Raw genomic sequence first — 25,679 nt, forward strand, 5'->3', positions numbered from 1 at the left:
TAGCAAGTGCCCAGTAAACATCAGATGGTTTCAGTACTCCCTTCCTACAAAGGCTGAAATTTTCTATCTCATTCCCAGAAACCAATCTCATCTTTTCCTGGATTCAGGGTAGCTGACAGCTTTGTTTGGTAACTCGAGTCTGCCATGTAATCTCAAAGAAGAGGACTGAGAAGAAAAACTAAGATTCCGTTTCAATGAGCAGGGGGAGGTCTGGAGTCTGTTGAAACCAGGGAGTATAAAACAGAATAAGGATAAAGGTGGGTTCAAAAAAGTCACACTGTGAGTTCACTTGTAAACGCTTGCCTAATTCAGTGTTCTAACCCTCCCCTGCATCCAAATCACTGTTGGAACTGAGAACTAAAAATGTCCGGGCAGCCTCCAGGCTCCCTCCCACAAGAGATTCAGATTCAGGTGGTCTGGGGTAGGGCTCAGACATGGGCGATTTTTCTTGAGTTCCCAGGTAATTTGAGTATGCAGTCAGAGTTGATAGCCATTGATCCAACTGCATATTTAAAAGATTCTAAACACCTCTCACCTGTTAGGGGATTTGTCTCTTATTTGAAGATATTTTATAGAACCCTCTCCACCTCAAAAAAAAAACAAAACAAAACTTAGGAGACCCTCTTCCCTAAAATAGAGATGCTATACCAGTTCCAGTAACTCATACAGTTGATGTGAATGCACTTTGTAAATTGTAAATACGTGTGTGTATGTGAGGGAGAGACAAAGAAAAAGAGAAAGGGAGGATTATGCTGTATAATGGGAAGATGATTTTCCTATTATGTTAGGTAGCATGCACAAAGAGACCTGGAACTCTTCCTGTTAATAGGGTGTAGTGTAATCTGAAGTCTAATCTATAAGCCATTTGAATGCATAAATTTTTTATTCAAAAATAGGAACCATGCACATTTTTTACAAGATAGAAATTAGAACCTTTCTGAGCCTGATTTGAAGAAATAAAAAAAAACAGATACTCTGAGGGTATCCAGTCTTCTACATATACTAGTCATATAATCCTTTATTTTCTTTATTTTCTTCTTCTGGATGGCCACTGTAATAGATTAAGTATCCGGTCTTATGTTCCCCAGCTTTCCTCAAACAGCTAAGTTTAATTCCTGTCCAGATGACTGACTGACTCTTATCTCTCCTTGTCCCACTTACTGAGTTAGACATAAAGAGATTCTAAAGTCCTCTTATCTGTTGGGGAAGCGGTTGTAAGGTGGATTTCTCTCTTATCCTTTTTATAGCACTCTCTGTCTGCCAACCTTAGTAGTCTCTTTTTTTCTAAAATGCCCATAAACCTGCTATGTCTGCTATAGGGACATTATAAGGATCAAACAAATATGTGTAAGCACTTTGAAAACTGTAAAACTCCCATCATATCATGCCCTGCTCAAAAGCCTTCATTGGCTTCAGCTGTCTACTTAAGGCGCAATCCCTCAGCTGGAACTCAAGGCCCTCTCTCAGACCACCATTCCAACTTTGTCTTTGGCTGTTCTGACACACGGAGAGCCATGCTGCAGGGGAACCGATCTGCCAGGCTGGAAGCAGACTGAGGTACCAATTGTGTATTATACAGATGACAGTAAGAAGAATCTGATTTAGGGCGCTGGCAGCTGGAATGGAAAAGAGGGAACAGAAAGGAGGTACATCACCAAAGTAAAACATCTAGTACAGGTAATTGTTTGGGTATATGTGTGTGGATGGCCTGGGTTGAGGTGGAGGATGGAGAGGCTGAAGGTAGGGGAAATGTTTTATAGAAATGTTTATATATCTGTAACTGGGTTAAGAGGAAGGACTGCTAAAGGAAGGATTGGGGACTCAAATTGAGTTGAGTTTGGTTTTGGACATGTTGAGTTTAAGGTACCACGGAGGCATCCAGGTGAGTCGAAACAGAAGCCTGGAGATTGGGGTAGAGATGTTTTTGTCTCTCATCTACAAAGAGAAGAGCGCAGGCAAGGGAGAGTGGGTGAGATCAACAGGAGGGTAGAAAGAAGAGCAGGGGCCCAAGGAAAGAATCTTGAGGATTCCGGCATTTACTAGTCAGGATGAGTAAGAAAAGGCAGGGGAGGAACCGGCCAGGAGTCACTGCCAGCGAAGCCAGGGGGTCACGTCCCACAGGGAGGTCTGAGGGAAGGTCCTCGGATGTGGTGAGTTACAGGCTCCTGATGAATTTCAGAGGAGCCACATCATTCAAGTGGCAGGGCAGAAGGCAGATGACGAAGCGTTAAAGAAATTGGGAGTATTGAGGAAGTGGGTGCCGTGGGCATGGATTAGCCTTTCAAGAAGTTCAGAAGTGAAAGGAAAGGAGGCAGAAGACAATTTAACGCTTACCACTAACAAAGTGGAAAGTAAAGGCAGCAAAGCACAAAGCTGGAGCCGTGAGATAAAAGTGAGCTTGTTTTAATAAAAAGAGGAGAAAGTGCTCTCGTCTTAATAGCTCAAAGAATGCTGATAGCAGCCGTGTGTGAAATTGATTTCTGAGGCCCAGCACCAGAGACAGACAGGCTGTGAGGCCAATGGGGTAGTAAAGCATGATTTAGCACCTTCACTTTCTCTGCTTATTACAAAACAGGCTTTAAAAAAGATGCCTGTGGTGCATCTCGGCAATCTTGATATTGTCTGTGGCCAAGATCCATTTTAATATATTCCTGAGGCATTTTAGTGATTATAACATTACTCGAAGCATCAGCCTATTAACTTTTCACATTGCTAACCATGATTAATGCAATGCATACAAATATTATCCCTACCATTAAATAACATTGAATGATGCTGAAGGAAAAAGAATTCCTCTTGCTGAAAACAAAACGATGACAGACTCAAAATGCTTGCAACATTGAAAGCAAAAATTAAGTTTTATGAATTCTCAGGGAAACTGTATTTGCTTCTACTTTATCAAGCATTGAGGGTCAGAGAAGTGCTCACGAGAATCACAAAAACCATATTATGTTTCATATGCTAATAAACATTTATAAAAGGTTTCACTAATGGCTCCTTGACATTGTCATTTAATTTACAAATGAAAGACTGCATTACTTCCCATGTATACAATACTGACTGATATTTTTCAACTATGATTTCAAAATGCTAACAGTACAGGGAATTTAGCCAGCTCAGAAACGTAAATACTTTTCATGAACTTGACTGGGAGATAGAAAGATACAACTGGTATATATGTCTTTAATCACCAATGTTATATTCCATCTCAATTTAAGTAGATCAGTATTGTTTACCAACAGTGACAAACTATACTTGACTGAGAAAGGCAAGCCCTTTTAGAAAACCAAAGTCTTTCTTGCAGTGATTTAAAATAAGGGACTTATTCTACAGTCTACTCCCTACAATATTAAAGAAAAATTGTAGGCTATTTATGAAAGACAGCATCGTTTCACTAGGGAACGTCTGCCCTCATTGCTGTAGTTAAGACAGCAAAAGCTGTATGAAGGCTACTGACTCTCAACTGTTACTGATAAAGGACTTAATAATTTGTTGAAAATATGCCTAGAAATCAGAATGTCTTTTTAAATAACCACTAGAAGTTATACTCGTAGAGAACCACAATAGCAGTTTCTGTTTTGATACAAAATAAATTGTCATGAAAATTACTGATATAGCCATTAGTAGAAACAGCATAAAATGAAAAACCATTATTCTTTACCACCTGGATAGGAAATAAGTCAATATAGAAACTGAAAACCATCATATAAAGCTAACTTTTATCTCATCATTTGGGAAATTTTTGCTTACCCGTACTTAGTGATTTTTAAATAAATAATACACATTTATCAACAAAAATACAGTGTATAGTTTAGCTTTTTTTTTTTATTATTCAGGAGTCACAATGATTTGACAGAGGTTCTGGATGCTGATAATTGTATTGTAAAGGAAAGGAGTCCCCATTAGAGATTCTTTGTTTCAAGAATTACTTTTAATGAAATGATTCTTACAGCTGAAGCCGTAGGATCATCTCTACTTGAATTTCATTTAGCAATTTAGTACTGTCAACATTTTCATATTTTAGAACTTCTATTTTTTAAACAATTTTTATAGCAATCCTGAGTTAAATTGAGCAAATGTTCATGTCTCGTCACCAAGTTAGAAAATTTATTTGTAAATATGCTTAAATGAGATAGGCTCCTTTAGAATTGTAGACATATTTATGGCTAGGGATGTTTCAGAAAGTATCTGGCCCAAAATCCCACAATGGCCAAGTCCTGACCCCCAGCCTGTGTCCCTCTTTAGAAGTTTTGCCATCAGTATTATCTATATCTGTTCTGTGATGCACTGTAAAGTTAAAATTGCTCACAAAAAAGTCAAACACTACACATCCATTGAACATTGATCTCTGTATCAAGCCCTGTTTAAGAAATTAGGGGTGTCAAATGGAATGCCCTTTGACACAATTTAATGAAAATACAATTTAATGACAATACAATTTAATTAATGACAATACAATTTAATTCATCTTTTTTTACTTTTCTATTGGTAGAGGCCTATGCCTTTGATCAAGTCAGGACTCCCTCCTCAACCCAGCACACTCATCTCCACGAAGTGTTGCTTCCCAGGTGTTGCGGAAGGACTGACTATTGTTTACTCAGTGATGAGGATTCTTTGGCAGATAAGCATCTAGGATTTGAATTAGGCTAAATTAAGGCAAGATGTGACAGGTTAGTCAGCTTTTAACATTTTGGGTAAATTTCAAGTTGGCATAAAAAGACACTTGAAGAAGCAGAAATGTGATCCTCTTTTTCTTCCATGAGTCAGATTAATTTTTTTCCTCTTCCATTCCCTTACTTATCTGCAGTTTCTGCATATAGATTTCCCCCCCTGTCTTCAGAGAATCTGAATGTATATAAATGAGAGTGAAAGCTGACATCGGTTGTGAATTAGACACTCAACTACAACTTGTCCTGGCCTGCCTTGTGTTAATTATTCATTCAATGAATATGCACTGAGACCGATTACATATCCGGTGTTCTACGAGGCACTGTGGGTACAAAGGCATGTTCATCTTTGTCATGGCCCTTAGGAAACACACTGTCCATTCTTTAGGGTAGATGTATAAATAAGTAACTACAGTACAGTGGCTGACAAATGCTAAAATAGCCATGCGTATCAAGTCCTAGCAATATGTTCAGGGTACACAGGAGAGGCAGTGATTGATTCTACCTGGAGATTAGAGAACATTGCGCGAGAAGATGGCATGGGAGCTGCAGGAGCAGAAGTACACAAGTCGAAGAAGGAAAAAGATGCAAGGAACACGGAGAGGAAGGCAATCTAGGCAACAGTAGGCTCATGAACAGAATATCAGAGGTGCCCAAGCAGCTTGTCTGAGTAGGCAGCAGTGCCCTGTCACTGGAGTGTCGAGGATGTGAGTGATCAGGTGTGACAGAAATGAGTCTAGAACGTTGATTTAGGGTCAGGTTAGGAAGGGTGTTGTATGCCACTCTAATAATTTGGACTTTATCTTATACTCAGTGGTTCTTAACCTTTTGTGGAGAACGTGATGAAAGCTATGAATCCTCTTTCCAGAAGCATGATAATAACACACATACACCCAAAATGTTGCATACAGTTTGAGTCCTCACAGCCCATCTGAAATCTATTACTTGATGCCACCAGCTCTAGGCAGGCAGTGGAACCACAGGGCCCCCTTAGGGAGTGAACTTTAGCTCTGCATTCTAGAAAGGTAACGGGCAGCAGTGTGGAGGACAAACTGGTGGGTGGAGAGGCTGAGGTCCGAAAATCAGATGGGAAGCCTAGTGCAAAACGCCAGGCATGAAATGCTGGAACCAGAATTAAGGCAGTGAAAGTAGGGATTGGAGAGGGTGGGAGTGGAAGAGAGACATTTCAGAAGTGGAAGTGATGAGACTTGGTATCTGATTAAATGCAGAGAATGTTGAGCAGTCAGATATTTTGTTGTTGTTGTTTTTTATCTCACTTCCTCAGTAGATTATAAAGGAAACATAAGCATGCAGGATTAGAACTTAAGATCCATGAGAAAGCAACAGGTTCTTCCATAAGCCAAGAGGCAGAGGGCTATGCGGTAGTGAGCTCCGCTGATACCTACTGGGAGATGCTGAGAATCGAATAGGGAGCTGTTGAAATTGGTACACGTGGATGGGAGACAGTCATTTCAAAGCAGCAAGTTAACTTGCTGGTTGCCACCTATGCCTTGCTTACAAGGCTTCCTGGCCCCTGTTGAGTGTTGTCCTTGAGTGTTGAGTCAGGTATAGATGCGAAGGAAATCTGCTGATGCTTGGCGTGAATCTACATTAAGCAATTATGTTGCTTCTGGATTGCTGGGACGCCGGGTTGGTTTGCTTTACTTTAATGATGGAAAAGGATTATCAGGACCATAAGTAGACCCTCAAAATGATTTACTGCCAAACTGCAAAACTCGTGAAACTGTTCCAATCATTCAAGCTGCTACCTATAGCTACAGCTACAGGTTAAAACTAGAGGGAATGTTATCTGTTGAAGATACAGAGATATGGTAATTGAGAGAGCTGTAGCTTTAAAAAATGGATCTGAGTCATAGGTGCGGTGTTTTGACAAAATTTATCTCCTAGTGTGGAGGAGGGTGGGTGGTGGTATGCATTTGAACTGAAGAAAAGAATAAAGTCCCAGAACTTGAAACCACTTGGAAATTTTAAGTAACTAGATATTTCTCTCTCTCTCTCCCCCTCCCTCCACCCTCCCCCCTCCCCACCCCCACTCCTGTGCTTATTGCATATCCTATGTATGTTTTTAAGAAACAGATGACAAGTAAATGAGTAATCTAAGATTTAAAACAAAACATACTTCCAAAGCCTTTCACCCTCTCTTAAATATTTGTCCACATCTATTACATTTTCTTCTAAATGGCATGCATAGGGATTATTGCAATGCCAACAGTAGGTAGTTCAAAAATAGAAAGCATAATTCCTGCCTTCAGCAAGTTTACAGTCTAACTGGGAAGATCATTGTTATGTAAAAGGATCACCCTAAAGAGCTACAGAGTCTTGTTTTCAGTTTCATGTATCCTTACAAATTGATAATGCATGGATGCAACATCAAATAATTGCAAATTAAAATATTGAGATAGTAAGAGCTTATCATTCTAATACTTCTTCTGGGTAAAGGGAATTTAATGTGAGCAAAAGTAGAAAAAAGAATGTAGGAAAGAAGAAAATATAATATTGTGTCAGAGAGAATGTTTTAGATTTCTATTCCAAACATTCATCCCGCAGTATCTGAATGGCACTTGAGAGAGAAATGACCCGATCATGAGCGTCGGACAGGAATGTAAATTACACACCCAAAGTCCTCTGGAAGTTCATTCAGAACCATTTCAGCAAATTTTCTTTCTTGGCTCAGATGGCACCATGGTCAACCAAAGAAGAGTTAGGAAAGTTCTCCTAAAACCAAAGGCTTGATTGTGGCGTGAAGTGAACTAGTCATTTCTTCCAGCTTCTGTATTATCAATTGCAGTTTGGGGTTTTTGTTCAGCAAACTCTAAGCCATATTAATCTATTAACTTTCCAGTTTTCTCAAGGAATCACAAAGTGAGCGTTTTCTGTCAGGAATTCTTTCTCCATTGATTCCAAACCCCAACATGTGCTTTCCAGAGCCTCTGATGTTTCATTAGTTCTACAGATGTTTTGTAAATGCATTGCAGCAAAATTTGCCTGTGCTGCAGAAAGTATGGCTGATGGGAGTTGCAGTTTGGACAGAGCTCGGGTTAGATGAGATGGAAACAGAAACTGAAACTTCTAACTGGCTCACCAGGAAGTCAGGAATTCACAAAAAGAGCAGAAGAAGGAATTTCATTTGAGGGGGTTTTTCCAATATGCCTGTTTTGGGGAGTGGAGGGGTGTGGATGCCGCAGGATATGACTCGTCACTGTTTTCCTTGGTGCTTGGCCTATAGATTATTTTCCACTGGAGATTTTTTCTTTCTTAGGAAAAAAAAGCAACCAGGAAGAGGAGCTTCAGTTTTAGAACTCCAGGTAAATGGCTTAAGTTTCACACTTGAGGAGAAATAGAAGAATGGCTTCAAAATATCGGTACAGTGCAAAGGCCATGGAAGTAATGACGGTCAGTGCAAACATGGGAATAGATGATTTTTTTTAAAATGACTGCAGTTTCTACAGCATACAAGTCTCCTGTTGTCCAATTTTCTTTTGTAAAAGAAATGGAATTACCAGTTTCAGCCTCCTATTCCTAACTGAGCGGCCCCTAGGTTTAGGAGTTTGGCTGCTACAGTTGTTATTAAGAAGAAAATTATTACAGTGGAAAAAAGAAAACCAGACTGACAGGCTCTTTCTAGTAGAAAATCTCTTTAAATCTTCCAGACTCTCTCAGAGAGTGTGTCTGGAAGATTTATATATATATATAAATACATATACACACACACATATATACACACACACATATGTATATGTGTATATACATAATCTACATACATATATGTATATGTATACACATAAATATACATATATATAGGTTTTCATCCAAACTTGTTTGAAATCTCTCTCAGAAAAAGAAATGTAAAGTAGTATTTATGTTAATATTCTATCAGCATCACAACAAAGCAGAGTCTTTCTATTTGTGAAGTTTATGCTTCTAAAGTAGTAGAAACTGACAGTGATAGAATATTTTACTAGGCCTTTCCTTGAGATAAACTGGCTCAAAATACTCCATGACCAGTCACAAATTTCCTGAATACTAATCTTTGCTCATATCAGCAATTATTGATTTGAATTCAGCTGGCTGTGAAAGTGTATTCTGGTTGAGCCTTCCAAAATGCCCAGAGGTTTCTCAGCAGTTTCCGAGATGAGATGTAATCCAGCCTGGGCCTTGGATGGAATACAAACAAATCAAGTTACCCTCGTTCTGAAATGAAAATCTTCCTGAAGCATTTGACATTGAGCAGAGGCAGGCTTTCATTTCTTAAAAAGTAATGAAGCTGTCTTAATTCCATCTCCAAGTTGTTATTCCTAGATTGAGAAAGGATGCTGAGGACAAAATCATTTTTCAGAAGAAAAGCAACAACATTAGTGCTTGTCATTCTATTAAAAAAAGCTGTGTACTGATAAAATGCTGTCTAAAATGGAAAGGAAGGTCAAAATTGGAAGCCAGTCAGCACAAAAGATGGTCAGATTATGAGTATAAAACCTGGTCCCTTGGTGAAAGTGGGGTGTTAAAGTCCCCCACTATGATTGTGTTACTGTCGATTTCCCCTTTTATGGCTGTTAGCATTTGCCTTATGTATTGAGGTGCTCCTATGTTGGGTGCATAAATATTTACAATTGTCATATCTTCCTCTTGGATTGATCCCTTGATCATTATGTAGTGTCCATCTTTGTCTCTTGTAATAGTCTTTATTTTAAAGTCTATTTTGTCTGATATGAGAATTGCTACTCCAGCTTTCTTTTGATTTCCATTTGCATGGAATATCTTTTTCCATCCCCTCACTTTCAGTCTGTATGTGTCCCTAGGTCTGAAGTGGGTCTCTTGTAGACAGCATATGTACAGGTGTTGTTTTTGTATCCATTCAGCCAGTCTGTGTCTTTTGATTGGAGCATTTAATCCATTTACATGTAAGGTAATTATCGATATGTATGTTCCTATTACCATTTTCTTAATTGTTTTGGGTTTGTTTTTGTAGGTCTTTTCCTTCTCTTGTGTTTCCTGCCTAGAGAAGTTCCTTTAGCATTTCTTGTAAAGCTGGTTTGGTGGTGCTGAATTCTCTTAACTTTTGCTTATCTGTAAAGGCTTTAATTTCTCCATCGAATCTGAATGAGATCCTTGCTGGGTAGAGTAATCTTGGTTGTAGGTTTTTCACTTTCATCACTTTAAATATGTCCTGCCAGTCCTTTCTGGCTTGCAGAATTTCTGCTGAAAGATCAGCTGTTAACCTTATGGGGATTCCCTTGTATGTTATTTGTTGCTTTTCCCTTGCTGCTTTTAATATTTTTTCTTTGTATTTAATTTTTGATAGTTTGATTAATATGTGTCTCGGCGTATTTCTCTTTGGGTTTATCCCGTATGGTACTCTGTGTGCTTCCTGGACTTGATTGACTATTTCCTTTCCCATGTTAGGGAAGTTTTTGACTATAATCTCTTCAAATATTTTCTCAGACCCTTTCTTTTCCTCTTCTTCTTCTGGGACCTCTGTAATTCAAATGTTGGTGTGTTTAATGTTGTCCCAGAGGTCTCTGAGACTGTCCTCAATTCTCTTCATTCTTTTTTCTTTATTCTGCTCCCTGGCAGTTATTTCCACCATTTTATCTTCCAGCTCACTTATCCGTTCTTCTGCCTCAGTTATTCTGTTATTGATTCCTTCTAGAGAATTTTTAATTTCAGTAATTGTGTTGTTCATCACTGTTTGTTTGCTCTTTAATTCTTCTAGATCCTTGTAAATGTTTCTTGTATTTTCTCCATTTTGTTTCTGAGATTTTGGATCTTTACTATCATTACTCTGAATTCTTTTTCAGGTAGCTTGTCTATTTCATCTTCATTTATTTGGTCTTGTAGGTTTATACCTTGCTCCTTCGTCTGTAACATATTTTTTTGACATTTCATTTTTTTTTTTTTTTTTTGATGGGTGGTGCTGTATTCTTGTCTTACTGGTTGTTTGGCCTGAGACGTCCAGCACTGGAGTTTGCAGGCAGCTGGATAGAGCTGGGTCTTGGTGCTGAGATGAGGCCCTCCTGGAGGCCTCACTCCAATTGATATTCCCTGGGGTCTGAGGTTCTCTAGTCCAGCGGTTTGGACTCGGAGCTCCTACCACAGGAGCTGGGGCCTGACCTCTGGCCTGGGAACCAAGATCCTACAAGCTTCGTGGTGTGGTTATTAAAAAAAAAGGAAGAAAGAAAGAAAAAAAAGGAGCAGTACAATATCAAAGAGTAAAAAATAAAATAAAATTAGAATGATAACAAATATATTAAGAAAAGTAAAGCTATAATTGAAACAACTGCAACAAGGTAAAATAAAACCACAACAGAAAAAAAAAAAAAAGGGTTGGGGGGAAAAGCCAAAAGGAGAGATCACTGGTCTCTGGGGGTTCCTCTCGTCCCCTTAGGTGTTCGTGGTCCCCCACTGGTGCCTGGTAGGTGCCTTAGTTGTGAGGAGACACAAATTCCACATCCTCCTCGTACACCATCTTGACTCCATCACCTTATCTTTGATAAAGGAAGCAAGAATATACAATGGAGAAAAGACAACCTCTTCAGTAAGTTCTGCTGGGAAAACTGGACAGCTACTTTTAAAAGAATGAAATTAGAACACTCTCTAACACCATACACAAAAATAAACTCAAAATGGATTACAGACCTAAACGTAAGGCCAGACACTATAAAACTCTTAGAGGAAAACATAGGCAGAACACTCTATGACATAAATCACAGCAAGATACTTTTTGACCCACCTCCTAGAGAAATGGAAATAAAAACAAAAATAAATGGGACCTAGTGAAACTTAGAAGCTTTTGCACAGCAAAGGAAACCATAAACAAGACAAAAATACAACCCTCAGAATGGAAGAAAATATTTGCAAATGAAGCAACTGACAAAGGATTAATCTCCAAAATTCACAAGCAGCTCATGCAGCTCAATATCAAAAAAACAAACAACCCAATCCAAAAATGGGCAGAAGACCCAAATAGACATTTCTCCAAAGAAGATATACAGATTGCCAACAAACACATGAAAGGATGCTCAACATCCCTAATCATTAGAGAAATGCAAATCAAAACTACAATGAGGTATCACCTCACACCGGTCAGAATGGCCATCATCAAAAAATCTACACACAATAAATGCTGGAGAGGGTGTGGAGAAAAGGGAACCCTCTTGCACTGTTGGTGGGAATGTAAATTGATACAGCCACTATGGAGAACAGTATGGAGCTTCCTTAAAAAACTGAAAATAGAACTACCATACAACCAGCAATCCCACTACTGGGCATATACCCTGAGAAAACCATAATTCAAAAAGAGTCATGTACCACAATGTTCATTGCAGCCCTATTTACAATAGCCAGGACATGGAAGCAACCTAAGTGTTCATTGACAGATGAATGGTTAAAGAAGATGTGGCACATATATACAATGGAATATTACTCAGCCATAAAAAGAAACGAAGTTGAGTTATTTGTAGTGAGGTGGATGGACCTAGAGCCTGTCATACAGAGTGAAATAAGTCAGAAAGAGAAAAACAAATACCATATGCTAACACATATGTATGGAATCTCAAAAAAACATTGGTTCTGATGAACCTAGGGGCAGGACAGGAATAAAGACGCAGACGTAGAGAATGGACTTGAGGACATAGGGAGGGGGAAGTGTAAGCTGGGACGAAGTGAGAGAGTATCATTGACATATATACACTACCAAATGTAAAATAGATAGCTATTGGGAAGCAGCTGCATGGCACAGGGAGATCAGTTTGGTGCTTTGCGACCACCTAGAGGGGTGGGATAAGGAGGGTGGGAGGGAGATGCAAGAGTGAGGGGATATGGGGATATACGTATACATATAGCTGATTCATTTTTTTATACAGCAGAAACTAACACAACAGTGTAAAGCAATTATACTCCATTAAAGATGTTAAAAAAAAAAGTGGTCCCACCAGGTACTAGCTGTGTGACTTGGCAAGGGAAGAGGGGAGTGGGGTAGGGGGGCAAATGTTCGTGACCTGAGTGGAGAGATGATATAATTAACACCAACATGCTAGAAACTACACTAGGCACCTTACATATGATTTCCCAGTTAATCTTCACCATCACCCTAGGAAGAGAAGCATTAATATCCCCATTTCACAGATGGTGAAACCCAGGCTCAGAGAGATCCAACAAAGGGCTCTCGTCAAGTTTACTAACAGATGACTAGGAAGGTCTGTCCCACCCCCAAGCCTGTGCTCTTTCTCCTGTACCTTGATGCAAGGTGTTCAACCTCTCTGAGCCTCAATTTTCTTATTGGTAAAATAGGAAAAATCTTCTCCTACCTGACATGGCTCATCGTGAGGGTTAAATACGCTCATCCATGTACATTCTAGCATACTTCCTGGCACATAGGTACTTAATAAATCCCAGCGTTTTCCCCTCACCACCCACCCCCTAGGTTTCGGCGCAGCTAGGTGCCCTAACAGCAATGTGAAAGGGGCACCTGTGTGTGCATGCATGGACACAGCAAAAGGAAAAGGAGAAGAGGTACCCAAAAGTCCTGCTGTGGCCGAGATAGCTTTTCCACCCTGTTACAGAAATGACTTTTCTCCTCAGTAGCAAGGGACAGGCTTCACGTAGTGGCCTCTGGAAGACTGTGGACTGTGTTACTGGCAGCTCGTCATATTCCCCAGCAGTGCAGCTGTGATAAGAACCAGATGATCCAAATTTCCTCAGCAAAGCCAGCAGCAAATATCTGGGAAGGCACATGCCTCAGTATCCATCCACACACCCTGCTCTTTAAGAAAGCACGTCAAAAAGCTAATGGACTTTTACAAGAACCCAGTTACTGCTTAATGTCTGTAAGCTCTCAGGAGCAGAGCATCACAACTCCTACCACGTACAGTTGGCGGCAGAACCCGTATTCCAAGTTCTTAAAGAAACCAAGGATTAGGTAAGATTTATAGGGACCTGATGTAGGGAAGCTAAAAATGAAGTCTGCAGATTCATTTCCAAAGCTTGGTACACAGATGGGATGTACCTCTATAGATTTCTCCACATTGCATGGGCACACCACAGGAAAAATGGTTCTCTCATCACTGGAGGAGTTGCCCCCCCCCCGCCTTTTTAATTTCGAGGTGTGTGACATCCATTTAGTACATCACATACACAGGTCCAGATGGCTTAAGCTAAATGCTGTCTGTCTGGGAGAAGAGGAAAACCTCCTTGCTGATTTTGAAAGAGTAAGAATCGCTCTTCCATTCATCCCATTACCCATTTTGCTACTTTTGAGGATCTGTTGATGTCTGAAAAACACTTTGCTTATAATATAACTTCATTTGCTATAAGACTTCAATTCTACAAAAACCTATCATCCATTTCCTCAGAACCTACTTTCGTTTTCATTTTGTTCTGTATCACTTGACCTCTTGTTACAACATTTGGAAAAAATATTTTCCAAATACTCTGTGTATGTATCTCCGAGTAGATATAACTCTGTCTTCTTATTGCTAATTTGTGCTTCGTCCTACAACATCTTTCCTAAGTCTTTGATAACCTGTTCAGGTTCCAGTGGAAGAGGGTTCTGGATAAGGAGGTACATAGGAGGTCATTCTGAGGTTAAGTGTCTATTGGGCTGTGAGGTGCAGGGAAACTATTGCTTCATGTGATAAAGTGTGTTAACTACTTGTAGCTGTCAGGCTTAAAGCTGTTCACCTGAGACTTGGTTGCTGCAATTGCCTCTGAAATTAACCACAAAATGATCAGATGAAAACCATGTTTAGATAAGCAGTAATGGTGAGAAAATGACACCATTCTGAGGTTGATGGATTTAGAGAAGCTCTTCTAATCTTCTTCGAACATTCCTAGGAGGTATACAATGATGTCGGCCACAGTCTGTATTCCATGCAGTTGGCATGGACTGAGGCTTAGAATCACTTAACCGACCAGGAGCAAGGATGGATGGAAACTGAGAAGTTGATGGCTGAATTTTCTAACAAGAAACTACAGTTGACCCATAAACAACTCAGGTTTGAAGTGCGCGGCCCCACTTATATCAGATTTTTTCAATAGTAAAGACTGTAGCTCTACATGGCCTGTGGATATGGAGGAACTGCGTGTAGAGAGGGCCGGCCATAAGTTACACTAGATTTTCAATTGAGTGCAGGTCAGCACCCTTCACCCCCAAGTGTTAAAGGGTCAATTGTAGTTGATTTAGGAGTCATCATCAGTGCTGCATTCAAAGGTCATCATGTGGCACCAAAGATCTAGAAATAGCTAGACTTTTTCTAAATTGAATAACTCAAGGGACGTATTCGATTTTCGTAGGATTATAGAACCAAGACTCAGGCCTTTCTCCTCTCAGTGTTCACTAGATTTCTGAAATGTCAACTCAAAGGAGGTGCCAGTTATCCATTCTAACCCATCCAGTGACTATAGAAAAAACTAAGTGCTATACTAAGAAGGAAATTTATAATGGGCTTTCCCCTCAAGGTCAATATCAGATGCAGTTTTGACCTTTTCTGATAAATCCCCTATTGGTGAAACCTTGGCTTACATACAGAATTTAATGGTTGCACTTTAGTTCTCTGTCAATTAGTAGCTAAAGACCATCGTCTCACCTGACACTGTTGCTGAAATTTCTAGCAGTGGTCAGAAATAATCTCTTGATCACTGTGTTTTTATAACATTCACGACCTTGTTTCTGAGACATTGACATTAAAATATTAGGTTTATGTGATGGAAATCAAATCGAGAAACATTGGTTGGGAAGTAATGGGAAAGCTTAGAATTTTGGTTTCAGAAGCAATCGGCATTGCCTCTAGGCAACTCTTTATCTATTCCTGTTTTCTTCTGCTTTAGTTTTGCTTCCTAGATGCAAGTCAAAGTTTACACTTTTTAAAAAATGCTACTGTGAAGTGGAATGCACGTTCCACAATAAGAGAGTAATAAACATGAGTCCCACCTGGACTAAGCACGAAAGTTATTTATAATGAAGGCCCTCTTAACAACTGTAATAAGCAAATGCTTCTATGTCTTAAATGACCTGCAAGGCATTGCTGAAATGTCATTTCTGGTTATAGATGTAAAAATCCGGCACAGTTTAAGAGGAGGAAAATTACTTTCTCTAACATTAAACATGAATTCAGTTGAAATGAATTATGTTTATTCTGCTGGTTAAAAGAAAAGTTGGGGGCTTCCCTGGTGGCGCAGTGGTTGAGAATCTGCCTGCTAATGCAGGGGACACGGGTTCGAGCCCTGGTCTGGGAAGATCCCACATGCCGCGGAGCGACTGGGCCCGTGAGTTACAACTACTGAGCCTGCGCGTCTGGAGCCTGTGCTCCGCAACAAGAGAGGCCGCGATACTGAGAGGCCCGCGCACCGCGATGAAGAGTGGCCCCCGCTTGCCGCAACTAGAGAAAGCCCTAGCACAGAAACGAAGATCCAACATAGCAATCAATCAATCAATAAAATAAATAAATCTTTTAAAAAAAAAAAAAAAGAAAAAGAAAAAAAAAAAAGAAAAGTTGGAGTTTGTTCCAGTTTAAGGAATAGGTCCATGACTTTCTTCTGGGCTAGCGTGCAATGTCCTTCAGAGAAATGTGGGCATCTAATATGTCTAGTTGTGTGGAAACTTGTCACTGGTGATGAGGTAAGGTGTTTAGTCAGTGAACCCTCACCTTAGAGCCATTTTAGTGCCTCTCCAGACAAGGCACGTGAAAATTTATCAAGCAACTTTAGCACAGAGTTTGAAACAATTGGCTTCTCTAGAAAAACCAAATCTCAGCCATACATTATTTCCTAAATATCTTATCCAAAGAGCCGCCAGAGAGAAACGGCTGCAGAATTTGGCATTCTGGTGTTCTTACCTCACATGGAAGTAGAGTTCACATGTGAATGCCGCATGTGGAATTTTTTTTTTCAGTTGTAGTAATTGGATAGTATCATAATTTGTAATCACTCATCTTGCTTAGTTTAATTACTTCATGCAGGCTAGCATTTGTGATGCTGGTTTTCATCTCAGTCAGATTGAATTTTAATAAAATAAGGGAAATTGCATTGTACAGTGCATGTGTGTCACGGAAATAATTACTGCATCAGGCAAATACTCTCTCAACAGAACCATCTTCCAGTCACACAGAGCAAACAAAATGGGAGCCAGGAGGTGCACAATAAACTTTTTAAAAATCTGAGGAATGAATTTACTGGGTGAGCAAGAGACTCGGTATGTATATTTAAATGGCAAAGGGTCTTTCCTCCCTCACTAGTGTATTAAGCTTGGAAACAGAGTACCCCGTATTGCTGTGATTAGAGATTGGTTTTATTAACCCTAAAAACCAGGCTTTGGAGCTCAGTAAATACTTCCTTTAGAAAGGACAGGTTTGGGGGTAACCAATGTGTTTCTATTTCCTATTCAATGCTGCATTTTATAGGAACCTCAGGCTCCTGGCAGGTCATATCACCAGGTCAGTGTCATGTGGCAGGAGACTGGAAGGTTCTGCTGTGGGAAAGTCAGGGTTTTAAGAAAGATGAACCTTACATAGTGCAGTGTTTCACCTAAGCTCGGCAGAAAAAAAAAAAGCACCGCTACCCATGATGTTAATAAGTAATATTAAATAATAATGTTAATAATAGCATCAAATGCTTACATAGTATTTATTATTTAGGCCCTATGAGCTTTTTAAAATGTGCATATGTATTTGTTTTTATTGTGGCATAGTATATATAACATAAAATATACTGTCTTACTCATTTTTAAGTGTACAGTTCAGTGGCAGTAAATACATTCACATTGTTATGCGGCCATCACCACCATCGATCTCCAGAATTATTTTCTTCTTACCAAATTGAAATTCTGTATCCATTAAACAATAACTCCCCATTCCCCCCTCCCCCCAACCCCTAGCAACCGCCATTCGACTTTCTGTCTTTATGAATTTGACTACTCTAGGTACCTCCTGTAAGTGAAATCATATAATATTCATCCTGTTGTATCTAGCTTACTTCACTTAGCATAATGTCCTCAAGGTTTATCCATGTTGTAACATGTGTCAGAATTTCCTTCCTTTTTAAGGCTGAATAATATTCCATTGTATGACTATAGCGTATTTTGTTTATCCATTCATCCCCCCATGGACATTTGGATTATTTCTGCCTTATGTGCTTTTTATATATTAACTATTTTAATCCTCACAATGTCTCAGTGATGTAGATAGTTTTATAATCTCCATTCTATGATAAGAAAAGTGAAGCACAAGAACATCACAGCTGGGAGGCTCTGGAGCCAATATTCCCCTCCAGGCTGAGTACGTCTGTAGTCTCTACTTCTAACCACTATCTATCCTACTGCTTATTTCAAATGATTTAGGACTCTAAATATAGCATGCACCAGCTAGACAATCCTTGATATAATGCTCTAAGGCCAGGTTTGTGGCTCCATTTATACAGGCTGTAAAATTCCAAGGAGTAGTCAATTTGACAAATGAGACCCATAGCAACATATTTATAAAGAATCCCATTACTGCAAAATAAATAGTTTTCTAGGGGTGAAACAATGTGCTTTTCTTTTTCAGGAGCTCCTCCTAATTGGATGATATAGCCTTGAGTATAACTAGATAGGGCGTGAGAAAGTCTTTAAGAGCTACCATTTATAGAGCCTACTATATGCTGGTCATTTTACTTGCATCATCTCAAGTTCTCACAATGCTTTATAAGAGGTTACCCTCCTGTCGCCTCTGTATTCCATGCTCTTCCAGTGTTATACACTGCCTATGCTCTCTCCTTAGAGAAAAAACTGAAGATGAACCGTCATATTGCCTATCATGCACATTTTCTTTACAGTTTGCTTTTTCCAAATATAAATAGTTTTGAAATTTTAACATTTGTCATGTGTATGTTATTGACATGAAGCAATACCACCTTTACTATACGGGTATCACTTGGTTTATTCAGTAAAGTAACTTGGCCACAGTTTACACTAGCTATTTGTAGAACTCTTGCCAGGGGCTGAGTTGTATCCCCCCCAAATTCATATGTTGAAGCCCTCCTGCCCAATGTGATGTTATTTGAAGATGGAGCCTTTAGGAGATAATTAGGGTTAGATGAGGTGGTGAGGATGGGGCCCTCATGATGAGATTAGTGCCCTTCTAACAAGAGACACCAGTGAGCTTGCTCTCCCTCTCTTACTCACATAAAGTGGAGGTCATGTGACCACATAGTGACAAAGAAGCCATCTGCAACCCAAAGGGAAAGTCTTCACTGGAAGCCAACCATGCTGGCATCCTAGTCTCAGACTTTGACTCCAGAACTGTGGAAAAATAAATTTTTATTGTTTAAAACACCCAGGCTGGCATTTTGTTACGGCAACATGAGCAGACTAATACAACTGTGAACGTACATATGTGACACATTCTCAATTTATAACATAATAATGATAGGTAATATTTATTTGTGATTTACTCTGAAACTAGTCCTAAGTTTAGTTTGTATAACTAGTCTTTCTACAGTGCGTGTGTGTGTGTGTGTGTGTGTGTGTGCACGCACACACGTGGATGTAGTGTCATGGTTATAATATTATCCCCATTTTATAGAAAGGGAAATTGAAGTGTAGGGAGGTGGTAAGTTACTTGTACAAGGACATATAATTACTTAAAAAACAGAATCCATATCCAAACCCAGGCAGTTTCTAACTTCAGAACCTGTTCTATTAACTATTATTATTATTCTATTATGTAACTGGCACAAATTTTCTCTTTAACTCTTCTAAGAAATGTGAAGCACTACATGGAGACCTACACATAACAATTTTCCTTACAATAAATGCAGATTTCACTAGGAAGTCTGTCAATAACAAGCAAATCTGTGTGTCTGGCACCAATCCTTGCGTTACTGAAGTTACTTCATGCAATTATTCTCATTAACACATCTGAAAACTAGGAATGATGCTGCTTCATTTAAAAAAACAGTCAGTTGTATAAAACATTAAATTTTAGAAAGCAGTGCTGGTATGCACATGTCAATCTTCTAAGAGCAGAAACATCTCTGAGTGCAGCTTCTCTCTTCACAAAGCAACAGAAGAGTAGACTCATACCCTGGGCAAAACTGTGACTTCAGTGTAATCTATCTTCCTCTGACCCAGATTCTTATTTCTGGCCACCTTTTTCTGTTCACTCCCATAAATGCAGTCCTTTGCCCTTTTCAGTCACAGCCCAGGGTCCTTGAACTCAAATATCCCTCTCCCTAAACATATGCACAGTATTAAATTGGAAAGAATCTGAGAATCTGAGCCCATCTTCATCCTCAGCAAGGCCAGCATGTACAGACACACAGACCACCCACGCTTTAGGGCGCACATTTTCGCGTTCACTGAGGACTCAAACTGACCATCCTCTCGTTCCTCACAGAGCTCCAGGACCGCACGCTCTGAGGAGGACCGGGACGGCCTGTGGGACGCCTGGGGCCCGTGGAGTGAGTGCTCACGCACCTGCGGTGGAGGGGCCTCCTACTCGCTGAGGCGCTGCCTCAGCAGCAAGTAAGTCCTGAACCCATAGCCTGGGGCTTTTGCAAGACCCCGAGGGAGCAGGTTGGAGGCATACTTTTGGAGAAATGCAGAGCATTTTGTTGCACACAAATCCAGATGAAGGAATGAAAGGAAGGTCCAAAGAATTAAATATGACCATCTCCAGCTAAGTATTTAGATACCCTTATATGATAAGCAATATAGAATTTATCTCATTCACCAAGCAAATTTTCTTATCTGTTTTCATGTTAGAACTGGAAGGAAAATTTATTATTAGAAATGGATCTAGCATCTATAGCTCCATAATATATTATACTTTTGGTACCATCTTAATTACGGTGACAATAATAACAAAAATATTAACGTTAATAGCATATTATGTTGGATTCCAATGTTACCAGGTAGTTTGCAAATGAAGGATATATTGATTTGGTTTCTTTAGATGTTATAATGGCCAGAAGTTCCCCAAGGTCATTCAGTTTCCTGAATGATGAGTTTTACATATTATGAGATTTGGAAGAATAGAAACTGCAGTGGAAATTGGGGCATGAACACTGGGAGAGATGATGAAAGGGGAAATAGGAGTGGCTAACAGTTCCTAAGCTGAAAGGAAAAGGCTGGAGGTGTTAGAATGGAAAGTCTTAGAATAATAATAATAATTCAAAACTGCTTCTTGAACTGTGTGGTCTGTGACTAGATTTTTCTCCAAACTATAAAATACAAAGTACTATGGTAATATTTTTTTAATGAAAGATTTTATTCGACACTGAAAAGTGTTATATGTGGCAAGGAAGAGGTTTGATCAAAATTACTATATATTATAAATAAAACATGAAACAGAAGAAGGAAAGATTATGCATCTGCTGATTCTTCTAGACTTTTCATGAACAGCAGAAAGTGGTGAGATATAGTTTTAGGAAAATGTCAACTTATTCTAATAAGAGTGAGAATTTCTTGAAATCAGGGTCCAGGTCTTACTTTTTTCCATATCCCCCAGGTCTGCACAGGGTCTGAGAGATATTAAGAGCTCAATAGATGTTTCCTCACTGAATCCACTGATAACTAGATATCGTTTTGGTTCCAGAGAGGCCCCAGTGGAAATAACATACCCAGGGGGAAAATGGCCAAAGGGCATATCTTGAAAGATACCAGATCAATTCTGGTATTTAGCCATTCTGGTGTTTGGGTCTACACTGAAGATCAGTCTGTTGGTTGAATCCACTAGCAAGTTTGTCTTCATTGGAGGCCAGCTTCATATCAAACCAGATCTGTGAGCCGATAAGAAAGAATAGACCTTTCATCCTAATGATTCACCTGTTCTCTTAATCATGAATATCAAAAACTTCCTAAATCTGTACTACATGATGCTACATGGTGATAGCACTGTGGGGCATAACTGATAATAAACACACATTGGTAAAGCCAAAAGGTACAAATTTGGAATGTTCCTATTATGTAGTTTGCCCAAGTAAGCATGCTTGAATATTCTGTAGGGATGAGCCAAAACATGTGTCTCACAAAGCTCGTAAGAAATGTATGGGAACTTTCACATTGGCTCAGTGATGTGAATGTTACATTGTGAAAACCTTGTACTGAGTGAGAGACTGAGAAACAACTTCAGGAATGAATTAAAACCACAAGTGAAAGTCTGTCATCTGGCAAATCATCGAATATTGATGTCCTGTGATATTCAGAACTACCATTTTTGTCACCTAGTAAATTAAGGCTCCAGTCATTAGGATTTTATTAAGATACTATGGGAGGTATCAGTGTCATCTACTTGGGTCAGGGCTGTCATCTACTTATAATGAACTGAAAAAGTAGAATGTAAATTCTAAAATTATGAATGTATATATGTCCCTATTTGACTCTCAAATATTGAAAAAACACATTCAGTAAACTCATACTGGTGTGGATAGGAAGTAAAAAAAGAATGGGGAGAGAAGTGGACCACCTATTCTTTAGGGATTTGAAGAAAAAGAAAAAATCTTCAAACAGATGGCATTTCCAGATCTGGTAAGAACATAAAGAAATGGTAAAAGAAGCGACTGCACAGCTGAATCAACCTATGTGTTGTTTTTCTCAAGAGAACCAGAATCAGTACAGTTCAGCATAAAGTCACTTCACAACACAAGCCCTGTTGAAGAATGGTGTCAAAATATATGTCAGGCACAGATAAATAGTCCTGTCATAATTTTTTTAAAAGATGTACATTGGCCAAAGTAAGTTACCTAGCCAAGTCCAAAGTCAATGTGCGAGAGCAAAAATGTTACAAGGAAAGCCATGCGATGTAGGGCAGGTAAAGAATTGGGACCATTTTGGCAATCTACCATGGATGGTCTTCTGTGGCAATTCATTTCTAATGGTTAATGGATATAATGAGTTTTCTCTCATCTCTCCCCTCCATATTTAGGCATCCAAATTCAATTTAGTCACCTTATATAACTCTTGGGAAAGGTCAGAGGTTATGAATGTATATGTCTTTAGAGGCCCAGCAGGTAACTAGAATGTGTGTTGTAATGTAATAGTTAGCATTCCAATTCAGCCCAAGTAACTCCCATCCACCTGCTGAGTTAACCTGCCAGGCCCATTTTCTAGCCCTGGTGATATGATGTCATAGGTCACATTTAGGTCTGATATCAGATAATAATTATTCCCAATATGATAGAACTGTAATAGAAGCTAAAATAGTCAGATTTTATGGAATAGATGACAGTGGCTCAACTTCTGGAGTTAAGTATGTTCCCTGACGGATTGGGAGCTTGGAGGAGGCTTGGTTAATCCCCTGAGTATAGAACATCTTCTCTGATCTTTTAGAAGAAAAAAAAATCAGTGGAGGCAAAGCACAGTGAAAATATAAACAAGCATTAAATATAAAATCCTTCATTCTCAACTGGCAGTACTTAATGCTGGGAAAACAGCCCTGACCCAGGGAGATACTGAGCAGAATCCTTTCCTTGCCTTCTCCCCTGTCTTTTTTCTAGGCTCACAGAAAGTAAGCAGTGCTTGATTTTCCCAATTTCTGATATTGCAGCATTGATTATTGCCTTTTGCTGCAAATTTGATTTGAGCAATAAAGGAAGGCACTGTATAAAATTTTTTCTACAAGTTTTGCTAATTTCTGTAAGATTCCATTAGGTTTCATTGAGTAACTCTAATAATGCAGTTGTTGCTAATCACCAAGTGGTATATAATGTCTGCTTTTATTTTTTTTTTAATTAAAAAACAGACTCTACCTACTTGTACTTTATGATGGTCCTTTGTTTTATTACACATGAATTAAACAATGTACCAACTACCTTGAGAAGCTGCTTCTTCTCTCTCCAGTTTTCCACCTCTCCCACTAAATACTCTGAAATCATATTTTTAGCAAATTCATTTGTCTGGTTGACCTCGTATGGTGTGTTGTTTAGTGGAAATGATCCTTCTGCAACCTAAATGACTTAAGCATATTTTTAAAAAATTTGATACTAAAGATGTGTCTCTGAGAGCTCTAGGTTTGTCTTCAGCCAGGTCATTTAGCTTTTTGCCTGAAAGGAGTTCCAGATGCGTAAGGCACTTAAGAATAATGTGTCTAACATCACATGTACCCCTATATTAGGTCTGTGCCAAGATCAAGGTCAAAGGTGTAAACTGCAGCTCATTTACTCAGACATAAAAAGAAACGAAATTGAGTTATTTGTAGTGAGGTGGATGGACCTAGAGTCTGTCATACAGAGTGAAGTAAGTCAGAAAGAGAAAAACAAATACCGTATGCTAACACATATATATGGAATCTAAAAAAAAAGAAAATGGTTCTGAAGAACGTAGGGGCAGGACAGGAATAAAGACGCAGACGTAGAGAATGGACTTGAGGACACAGGGAGGGGGACGAGTAAGCTGGGACGAAGTGAGAGAGTGGCATGGACTTATATATACTATCAAATGTAAATTAGATAGCTAGTGGGAAGCAGCCGCATAGCACAGGGAGATCAGCTGGGTGCTTTGTGACCACCTAGAGGTGTGGGATAGGGAGGGTGGGAGGGAGACGCGAGAGGGAGGAGATATGGGGATATATGTATGCATATAGCTGATTCACTTTGTTATACAGCAGAAACTAACACACCATTGTAAAGCAATTATACTCCAATAAAGATGTTAAAAAAAAATAATAATGCTGCACTGAACATGGCGGTGCAGATATCTTTTAGAAAAAAAAAAAAGCAGTGAGTCAGTCAGCTGATACTCGTAAGTGTAGTGTCAGCCTTTGCATTGGTGGCTGAAGAAGATTTAAAGGTCTTTTATGACCTTTTTTCACTTTCTGAAATGCCAAATTAATCTCCAGACTAATTAATACTATAGATTAATAAATTAATACAGTAGGTATTTAATACATTAAGAGTACGAATGTTTTGTTAAATCCCAACTGATTAAATGAAATACTTGTTGACTTCATAGATATCCAAATAACAAAAAAAAAGAGGCATACCTATAAAGGATGAAAACATTTTAAAAAGTTAATAAATTTTGAATTGAATTCTTGAGTTGAATAAAAATTTTTTGAGTTGAACAAAATTATTAGATGAACAAGAGATAAAAATCATCACACTGTAGAGGTGCCTAAAAAAATTAAGATTGTGATATTATTCCAAAGGGATGTGGCTGCCAGAATGTTGTCAATATAAGTGCAAAAAAATTAAAATAAATATCCCAAGGAAGATTATCTCACAGGAATGGGGAAGATCATTCAAACTTGTCATTTCATAATAATTGTGCTAAAGGAAAATAAGCTAACTCCTCTGATTTTTTTTTAATTGCAAATACAATTTTTCTCCCATAATAATATTGATACTTACATGAATATAAGCTTTAGTTAGCAAATAAGTTATATACTGCATAACAATAAATACTGAAAGAAATATTTTAATTTTAAGATTTGGTGTGTAATAATAAATACCAAAAGGAAAATTTTAATGTTAAGATTTGGCTTCTTAAACAGATGTTTTTTCTTTTGAAGTCACCTCATCTCTGTCATAACATCCAATTAAGGTTCACAAGACTTAAGAGGTTTTAGGACTTCCAGCACAAGTGAGCCCCAAAGCAAGATTTATCTGTTATTCTTCATCAAATGTTGTGTGTTATCAGCCTTGTTTTCCTTGGAAATGTTTGAGGTTTGTTTAACAGAAAGATATACAAGTTCAGAATGAGTCTGACTAGTCATGTCATTTATATGAGGTGATCTTTTCATTGTGTTAGAGGAGATTTCACATTTTGGGATATATGTTTAAGAGTTTGCAGTTGCCTTCCTTTAACTTTTTGGGTCAAAGCCTATTCTAAATGTATTACCAGGACTTCTAATATTCCAGGTCATATATCTTAGTGGGATGTTTTGTTCCAAGATCTGATGTTCTTTCAGGAGGAAAATACACTAAGGCCAATGACTGAATGTTTGGGGCCAATTTATGGCCTGGTTTGTCCCATAAACCTGTTTGTTGAAATAAAAGATGGTGGAAATGTGTTTAGTGTCCATAACC

The 25,679-nt window shown here is 38.8% G+C and overlaps 1 protein-coding gene across 3 annotated transcripts in view; it reads left to right on the top strand.

The window, feature by feature from the left end:
• The window catches only part of ADAMTSL1 (ADAMTS like 1), a 465,052-nt gene that overhangs the window by 14,801 nt on the left and 424,572 nt on the right, over positions 1 to 25,679 (top strand). For all 3 annotated transcript variants that reach the window (XM_061200460.1, XM_061200461.1, XM_061200463.1), the window contains exon 2: positions 20,051 to 20,178. In XM_061200460.1, coding sequence (XP_061056443.1) covers positions 20,051 to 20,178 — 128 coding nt within the window. The remainder of the gene's footprint in view (positions 1 to 20,050; positions 20,179 to 25,679) is intronic.

This window comes from Eubalaena glacialis, chromosome 9 (assembly GCF_028564815.1).
Source record: "Eubalaena glacialis isolate mEubGla1 chromosome 9, mEubGla1.1.hap2.+ XY, whole genome shotgun sequence".
In the NCBI taxonomy this organism is placed as follows: Eukaryota; Metazoa; Chordata; class Mammalia; order Artiodactyla; family Balaenidae; genus Eubalaena; species Eubalaena glacialis.